Source organism: Rhamphochromis longiceps, linkage group LG8 (assembly GCF_057381845.1).
Source record: "Rhamphochromis longiceps isolate RC_006_pf linkage group LG8, R_longiceps_female_GT1.1, whole genome shotgun sequence".
Lineage (NCBI taxonomy): Eukaryota > Metazoa > Chordata > Actinopteri > Cichliformes > Cichlidae > Rhamphochromis > Rhamphochromis longiceps.
In genome coordinates this window covers 3,792,651-3,801,216 of record NC_140564.1, presented here as the reverse complement: position 1 = coordinate 3,801,216, position 8,566 = coordinate 3,792,651, and the positions used below count along the sequence as shown (strand labels likewise).

The window sequence follows — 8,566 nt, the reverse complement described above, 5'->3', positions numbered from 1 at the left end:
AGAGACAGCTTCGGCCAGCGGTTCCACGATACTCCGGACTCTGGCTGTGCCGACGTGCGTCGGCGACGAGGGCGCCACTTTTTCCTAGCAGCGGCTGTTAATGCGACATTGATAGCTGTGACGGCTGGCTCCTCATCCTCCGACCACATCCTCACCAGAAATGAGGCTGGAGAAGCGAAGTCCGAACGGAATGGTGAGGGTGAGCAGCTTGTGCATGATGGAATTGATGGAGGCAGCTCAGTGAGCCAACCCTAATCGCCTCGGAGCCCCAAGACTGTGGAAACGGCGATGGGGAAGTTGCGTGACAGCGGGACGGTGGTGACACAGCGGCTGCTGCTGAGGACGGGGTTTGGAGGATGGTGCGGAGGTAATCAGAAATCAGGGGGGGTAACGCCTCCCATAACCAGGGAAACACAGTGACGCTCACCCGCAATGGGTGGAGTAACTCCTCCGTATCCTCCTCCCCGGAACGCTGCATCCACTTACAGCATAGCGCTTCCACTGTCTGAATAATCTCTCTTCTCTGTGTTGCTGGGTCCATACTGGTTGTGTCGTACTGTCACGATCTGAGGAGACAGACCGTGCGGTGGTGCGTGTGGTGAACCCAGGTGCGAACACAAGAGAGTAGACCGAAGTAACTTAAACTGAAAGCGAGCCTTTATTATGGCTGAAGACAGGTCTCAAACAAAGCAGAAATACCGTGACTAAACTGAACTAAACTAAACTGGGGAACGGATACTGATAAACTATGAAGACTCAGAAAGCTATGGCTAAGAATACGAAAGACTGGGCATGAAAACATGGAGGGTGGGAAACACAGATGACGCGACACAGACTGCATGAAACACAGAGACTAAATACACATGAGGGATGATCAGGATCACATCAGGGGAAGTGGCCACACATGGAGCACAGCTGACACACATGAACCTAACGACAGGACAGGAGAGGTGAAACTAAATACACTGACATTGAATACAGACTTTCAAAGTAAAACAGGAAACATGGAGATTAGACATGACATGAACTAAACATAACCACGCAGACATGACGCATGAACCAGGGAGACTTAGTACAGGGGGAGATGACATAAACAACTAAGAAACAAAGGGCTAAACAGCACCCTAGAAATTAACTAGACAAACTAAGCTAAAGCATAAATGAATACAAAAGATACATAAAACTCAACACTGGGTCACACGACCCAGGACCATGACACCACCGTTTGAGAAAGACTGTTGTAGAAGATCCTTTTTCTTCAAGGTCCTTTAATATGCTGATAGGGTGATACTGAATAAAACATTCAGCACCTTCCTATTCAAAGGATACTTTTTGTGTAACGTCACTCTCACTTAGTATGTGCAAAACAGAAGCAATTTAACTTTTTTTGCCATCTTTGACAAAACATAGATTGTGCACTTCTTTTTCAGGATCTAAAGAGAGTGCTATCTTTCCCCCCATACCCCGGGGATTACCTACATCCAGTGGTGTATGCCTGCACCGCAGTTATGCTGCTCTGTCTGCTTGTCTCCATCATGACTTACATTGTCCACCACAGGTGAGACCTTATTACAAGATAATTTCACACTTTTCATTGCACAAAATATTCACATGCCTATATGTATGTTGTGACTTTATATCATAAAGGTGTCTGTATATCTCATAATGTTTCTTTATCCTCATCTTGTGTCTGTTAAAAACACCCACCTTCATCCAGAATGAATGTGCAGAAGCAGACAGGTTTCAAGTACAAAGTAGAACTGTCCACTTCAATTTAAACCTCCCAAAACTTTTGTGTTGCTCTGCAAAAACAGCATATTAATTAAGATCAAGGAGCTGAAGCTGAAGGACAATCCATCTGCTCTGATACAAGGCTGGATTTTTCCGTTAGAAATTGATAGGGACTTTTAGAGATATTGAGTTATTTTATGAATGAACTGCACAGCCCATCCTGTTACAAAGGAGAAATTTATTACAAACACGTTTGGTTTATAAAACTAGTATTTGGTGCATTTGGTTCTGTCCTCATGACAGAAATGACTTTATTTTATATAAACATGTGCCATTACCTAATTCTAAAAGCTTGTGTTACACAATTAACATTTTTCTACCATAGAAAGCAATTATATGTGTCAAAAAAATTTATTCATTACAATAATTACTGATTTTTCTTTTTTCTTTTCTTTTTTTTTTTTTTTTTAGCACTAAAGCGCTAAATTACTTAAAATGTCATGTCCCAGGTCAGCTACCAATATCAAAAAATCAAAAAACTTTTTATGTTGTTTCTTACTATTGCATGTGTTTACTTATAATATTATGCACATGTTATTTTTTCCTCCCCAAATTTTGTCCCAGGTCAAAAAATAAATACATAAAAAAAAACCTCTAACTGACACCATTCAGTTCATCTTTAACACAATAAATCCCAACAGTACAGTCTCTTAATACCTAAAGAGGGTTTTGTGCTGGTACAGAATGTTGAAGGACCAGATTTACTAATAAAACTGAGAACTTGAGATATCAAATGGTCTTTGATGCAGTCTGCAAGCAGCCAAAGCAATGAAAAGGTGCTGTTTAGTACAATGTTTTGTGATTGATTTCTCCTAATGACAGTCAGCAAAGAAGAAAATACATTTTTCCCTATTGACCAGATGTTATGTGGTGCTCACTGACCGGTCTTCAGACCTGTGAGATTGAAGCCTTAGTTAACATATTCTTTTATATGTGGATTTAATACTTTAATACTTCTAAATTATAGTCCAAAGGTGACAGTGTGACTCCTGTGTTCATTCCCACAACCTTCTACCTAATTTAAGCTAAGACACTATCTTTCTGATGTTTAAATTTTCTCCTTGTTTACAGTGTGATCAGAATCAGCAGGAATGGCTGGCACACACTCCTCAACTTCCTCTTTCACACAGGACTGACATTTGGTATTTTTGCTGGTGGAATCAATCAAATCAACTTACCTTTTGTGTGTCAGATTGTAAGTGTTGTGTTCTTGGTTTCTTACTGTGGTGATGTTTCAAAGTTCTGTTAAGGGCACTTAACTCTTAAAAGAATGTTAGCTTTTATTATTTTTTGGAATCTGAAGATATTGGTTATTTTATATTAGACTGGCTTCCAAATTGTGTGACTGAGTATAACATGAAAAGCCCTCTAGTCGGTTAAAGTCAGGTTAAATGTAAACACTTCACTTTATTAGGTACACATTGCTAGCACTGGCTTGGATCCCCATTTTACCCTGGGAACTTCCTTAATTCTTCATGATTTCACAAAGTACTGTAATTATTCCTCAGAAATATTGGTCTCCATAGACATGTCAGCAATACACAGTTGCTGCAGACTTCTTGGCTACACAACCGTAATGTAAATCTCCTGTGTTCAGAGATGCTCTTCTGTATAACGTGGATGTAATGAAAATAATTGTACTGGTTTTTGCGTTACTGTACTTGGAGCTGATAGGAAGGCACACCTGTTCTATAAACCTCAGGGATGGTTTTATGGAAAAATAGACACATTGGCTGTAGCTTGCCAAGTGTTACGATCATCTCTCCAAAACTTTTATGGTTGAAAGATACAATAAAAGGGCGGCTTTATAGTTCCACCTCTGGTACTGAATATTTTTTACATTCAATATGAATGTAACTTTTTTTGAATAAGTAGCATAATTTAAAAGATTGTAGCTGATATAACAATGCCTCCCATTTAACGGCACACACACATAAACAAAGTTATTTTTAGATCATATGTTTTCATGAACCTTCAAAGGTTCTGCTTCTGCACCGTTTTGCTGTTTTATCACCAAAGTGAATCATGAATTAATTATAATCACAATATGACTGAAGCTCAGTGCACGCTTTTGGAGCTTTTAATTTATTCAGTCCTTAGACATTGGAACTGTTCAGTGTGCAGCATATTGAACACCTAATAGAGTGCATTTTTGTTCTATGATGATTCCCAACTACACTCTTAAACTTACTCCAGTTCACTCAATTTTTATGATGTCTATTTCAACCTGTGTTAGGTTGGCATTGTGCTCCACTATGCTTCTCTGTCTACCATGCTGTGGCTGACCTTCACTGCTAGAAACATCTGTAAAGATGTTTCCAAAGACCCACTTCAGGCACAGGAGAGGAATAGGGCTTCCCAGACTCGTACCAAACCAGCCATCCTCAGGTAAGCTGTAAACAGGTGCCTGCGGGTACAAGCAGGGCTGAGCAGTGTTCATCAGTCATCAGTATGTGAATGAATCATGACTGTCCTTGGGTCATTTTCTCACTTTTATATTTTTCTGACTTTTATCATAGCTAATTACTAATTTTTACAGTGTTGAGTCAATTGCTTCTTATCTGCTCTTGCATATTTGAGAATACTGTTGACAGCAAGAGCACTCAGAGAGTGCAACTCCCCCCAAAGGGCAAAGGCTTTACTAAAACTTCTATGTCTTATGATGTTTTTATTACAACATGCTGCCTGTTATGGCATCACTGTGACATCACAGGGTGTCGTATTGAAAAAAGCTCTCTTTCACTTGATACATTATTCAAAAAATTTCTTGAAATTTTTCTTGAAATTTTGACCTGATTAAAATAAAAAAAATAAATAAAAATTAAATAAGCTCTAGTTGTTAGTGGTATCTAGCTTCACACAGTATTTGAGGATACCAGCAGCACAGAATATTTGAAAATGATATTTTCTACCCCTCAATTTTATCTGCACCTCAGACATTGAGGGTTTTGTCCAGCAGTTAGGTGCTCGTGTCACATATGTGACATGCTCGCCTGCACTATGGAGAGGGGATCGATATGTGTGCATCTGTGACTTTGTTAGTGGGTGGGTATGAATGAGTGAATGGCCTGTGTGTGTGTGTGTGTGTGTGTGTGTGTGTGTGTGTGCCAGGCCCAGACACACACACACACACACACACACACACACACACACACACACACACACACACACACACACAATTATAAACATATATAATTTCTCTCTCTCTCTCTTGCTCTGTCTTTATAGAATACATATACATATTCAGTTCACTTCAGTTTTATTCATACAGCACTAAATCACAACAATAGTGGCCTCAAAGTGCAAATATTGTTGATCCTACAATAATACATGCAGAGAAAAACCCAACAATCATCAACAATCAATATGACCCCCTATGAGCAAGCACTTTGGCGACAGTGGGAAGGAAAAACTCCTTTTTAACAGGAAGAAACCTCCAGCAGAACCAGGCTCAGGGAGGGCCGGGGCCATCTGCTGCGACCGGTTGGGGTGAGAGAAGGAAGACAGGATGAAAGACATGCTGTGGAAGAGAACCAGAGGTTACAGTTTTTTACAGCCGCTAGGACACATGTCTCAATACTTAGGTCACTTTTGCAAAACTCTTCACACAATCCTCCTAACTGACCGTCAGCTTGGCAAAGCAGTTCATTTCACATTCAAAATGCACTACAACTACCAAAACACTTTATTCAGGTCTCAAATAAACTCATTCTTCCAGAACACTAGCAAAGGTTGACAGCCGACAAACACACTTTGTCACCCACAAAACAATGACCTAAAAACACTAACAACATGTAGCATTACACAGTGTTTTCTTGTGTAAAACAAGGACACATCTCTGTTTATAATTTCAATATATGTTACTGGAATGAATCAGACATCATGCAGAATTCGTTAATATTTGTTTATGTATTTTTATTTTTTTGCACTAAGTAATCCCAAAATACAAGAATTTGTATACACACCATCCACTGATACACATACAATAGTAATGCTAATCTACTCGGTCTCCTCCATTTGGCCACAGGTTCTCATCCACATCACATCTTATGTCATCTAGGGCAACACACCTAGGAAAGAATCTTCTGGCTGCCAGAATTGAAGGAGTTGAACAATTGAAGGAGTAACACCTGTGCAGATGTTCATCTACAATGAGAATCAGCTGTGGCTGGTTAAACTGCATTTTTAGATTTAAAATATGTTTCAATAAAATATTGCTGTTGGATTTTGCTGTCTTATTCAGTTTTGCATTGTGTTATTGTTTTGGCCATAAGTTTAACAGTTTTGAAAACAGTATGTAAGCACATGCAAAATGTCCTGTACGTACAAAGATTTTTGGCAGTTGTTGTGTCTGAGTGAGAAGATAATTCATGAAATTTGAGAGATGTAGTCATTGAATGCATTTTGTGCCAAAACAATGATAACTGGTTCTCAGTTTAGCCCACATAGACTTCTGTTGTGCTCACTGTGTGAGGAGTTTTGCAAAAGTGACCTAAGTATTGAGACATGTGTCCTAGCGTCTGTAAAAAACTGTAATAACAAGTGCGATTTAATGCAGAGAGGTCTGTTAACACATAGTGAGTGAGAAATGTTCAGTTTCTATGCCATATGTTAAAACAAGCTCTAATTCTTCATGGTGAAATTTTTTTCAGATTTTATCTTGTAAGTGATGGAATCCCTATCATAATAGTTGGAGTTACAGCAGCATTTGGTATGGATAACTATGGCAGCAGAGATGATGCACTGTAGTAAGTATACTCAGATTATTATTTGTTGTTAAATATAGAACATTAAAAAAAAAAACTTTCTTTTTTCATTTTTTTAGTTGCTGGATGGCATGGGAACCAAGTCTGGGTGGTTTCTATGCTCCCATGAGTCTTCTGGTCTTAGTCATGTGTGTGTACTTCTTGTGGACTTACGTCCAGCTGAAGCGCCACCCAGAAAGGAAGTATGAGCTGCGGGTTTTAAGTGAAGAGCAGCAACAGCTGTCATCAAATGAGTCGCACCATCACTGCCACACGGACACTGGGTCTGCTGGGGACTGCCAGCCCTTTGCTGCTGGCGTGTCAGTTCTGGCCAATGAGCACTCTTTTAAATCTCAACTCCGGGCCACAGTCTTCACCCTCTTCCTGTTCCTGGCTACCTGGACTTTGGGAGCATTGGCTGTTTCACTGGGACATTTCCTGGACATGATATTCAGTTGTCTCTATGGTGCTTTTTGTGTCACTCTGGGACTCTTCCTTCTCATCCAGCACTGTGCTAAGCGTGATGACGTGTGGCACCGTTGGTGGGCTTGTTGCCCATCCAGATCAAAGACAGAGGATGGGCCTGGAGAAGGACAGAGCCAGAGGCAGGAAGTCCATCAGCCACACTGCCATTTGAATTCCCCACTCTCAGTGAAGCAGCAGATGCTTTCTCCTTACCCTATTCAGAGTTCTCACCACAGAACAACACCACCTCCCCAAAGCCCAACATTAAATCACACAGGTCCATGCTGTGTGGCTGTAATGACTCCTGTTAGCCCTTCCCCCATCTCACCTCATGCTGACCAAATGCCTTCACCACGTCCACAGTCACTTCCTGATGAGCTCCCTCATCCAGCTCTTCCCCTGCAGAGTTGCATTGCTGATAGGACAAAGACACGCTCTTTCAACCGTCCACGCCAATGCTTCCAGGATTACCGGTCTCATATCACTTCCACCAGTATGGATGGGAGTGTGCACAGTACTCACCTGGACAGTCCTCATAATGTGCACCACATTGAAGCCTCACCACTGGTTTCTAATAGTCCACGCCCAGATCTCCAGCTTCCGTACATCAGCCCTCATTTAGATAGCCAACTTGTAGTGTCCTGTCACAGCTTGGAACGCCAGACCTCCTGCCACAGTGTGCAAGACTCGGTTGCTTCCTGTCACAGTCATGCCCACAACATGCATGACAGTATCTCTTCCTGCCACAGCCTTCTTATGCCTTCTCATGGGGTCGACACCAGCCAGTGGCACATGTACTGCTCAGTCGATGACTCTTCCAGCACAAACTGTTGTGAGAGAGCTGATCCCGTCACCTTGCAGTATGAACAAGACCCTGACAATTTGAGCTGGATGTCAAAGACGGCAGACAAAGAAAAGATCTGTCTAGAGCTGGAACAGAAAGGTTTCCCAAGGAACACCCTACCTCGGCAGCATGGCACTGTGAACCGACGGGGACCCATTGGTAGAAACAGGAGTCTGCAGGAAGATAGCCTGTTTGGTTCAGATGCCACAGGAAACATACGGACAGGCCCCTGGAAGAATGAAACCACCGTATAGTCTTGAAATCCTTGGAGCAGTCAAACCTACCAGCAAATGACTTTTTGTTTGGGTCCCTTTGCCTTCCAGGCCCTAAGACCACAGGTTGAGTTTTTACATCCCAGTAACATTTCAGATCTCTTTATGTCAAAGTTAACATTTTATTGTTTCAAAAATCAGATCTGAATAAACACACACACACACACACACACACACACACACACACACACACACACACACACACACACACACACACACACACACACACACACACACAAAATGATCAGTTAATGTTAAATATTTTTTCTGCTCCATGAAATTTAAATTGCAATCAGTATTATATATTGATCCTAAGGAGCAGCCTGAAAACATATCAGTGTTACTGAAAGAAGTTCACATTCCTCCTATAGTCCAAGGATATGCAGACAGGCAAGAAAAACTCAGAAAGGCCAGTGACAGTCATGCATCGACTAGACGTGATCAAAAAA

The 8,566-nt window shown here is 41.2% G+C and overlaps 1 protein-coding gene across 1 annotated transcript; it reads left to right on the top strand.

Annotated features, from left to right (window-relative positions):
- Positions 1-288: 288 nt before the first annotated feature.
- On the top strand, positions 289-8,195 carry LOC146662916 (adhesion G protein-coupled receptor A1-like). The gene is made up of 6 exons (XM_085417333.1): positions 289-367; positions 1,411-1,558; positions 2,863-2,986; positions 4,028-4,179; positions 6,444-6,539; positions 6,617-8,195. Exons 1-6 carry the CDS (start codon positions 289-291, stop codon positions 8,097-8,099), a joined length of 2,082 nt encoding a protein of 693 aa, XP_085273459.1. The 3' UTR covers positions 8,100-8,195.
- Positions 8,196-8,566: the final 371 nt, after the last annotated feature.

Coding starts and splice junctions, on each gene's coding strand:
- LOC146662916 (XM_085417333.1), top strand. CDS start 289: ATGGGGAAGTTGCGTGACAGCGGGACGGTGGTGACACAGCGGCTGCTG. Junction 2,987..4,027: donor TACCTTTTGTGTGTCAGATT/GTAAGTGTTGTG, acceptor AACCTGTGTTAG/GTTGGCATTGTGCTCCACTA. Junction 6,540..6,616: donor AGCAGAGATGATGCACTGTA/GTAAGTATACTC, acceptor TCATTTTTTTAG/TTGCTGGATGGCATGGGAAC.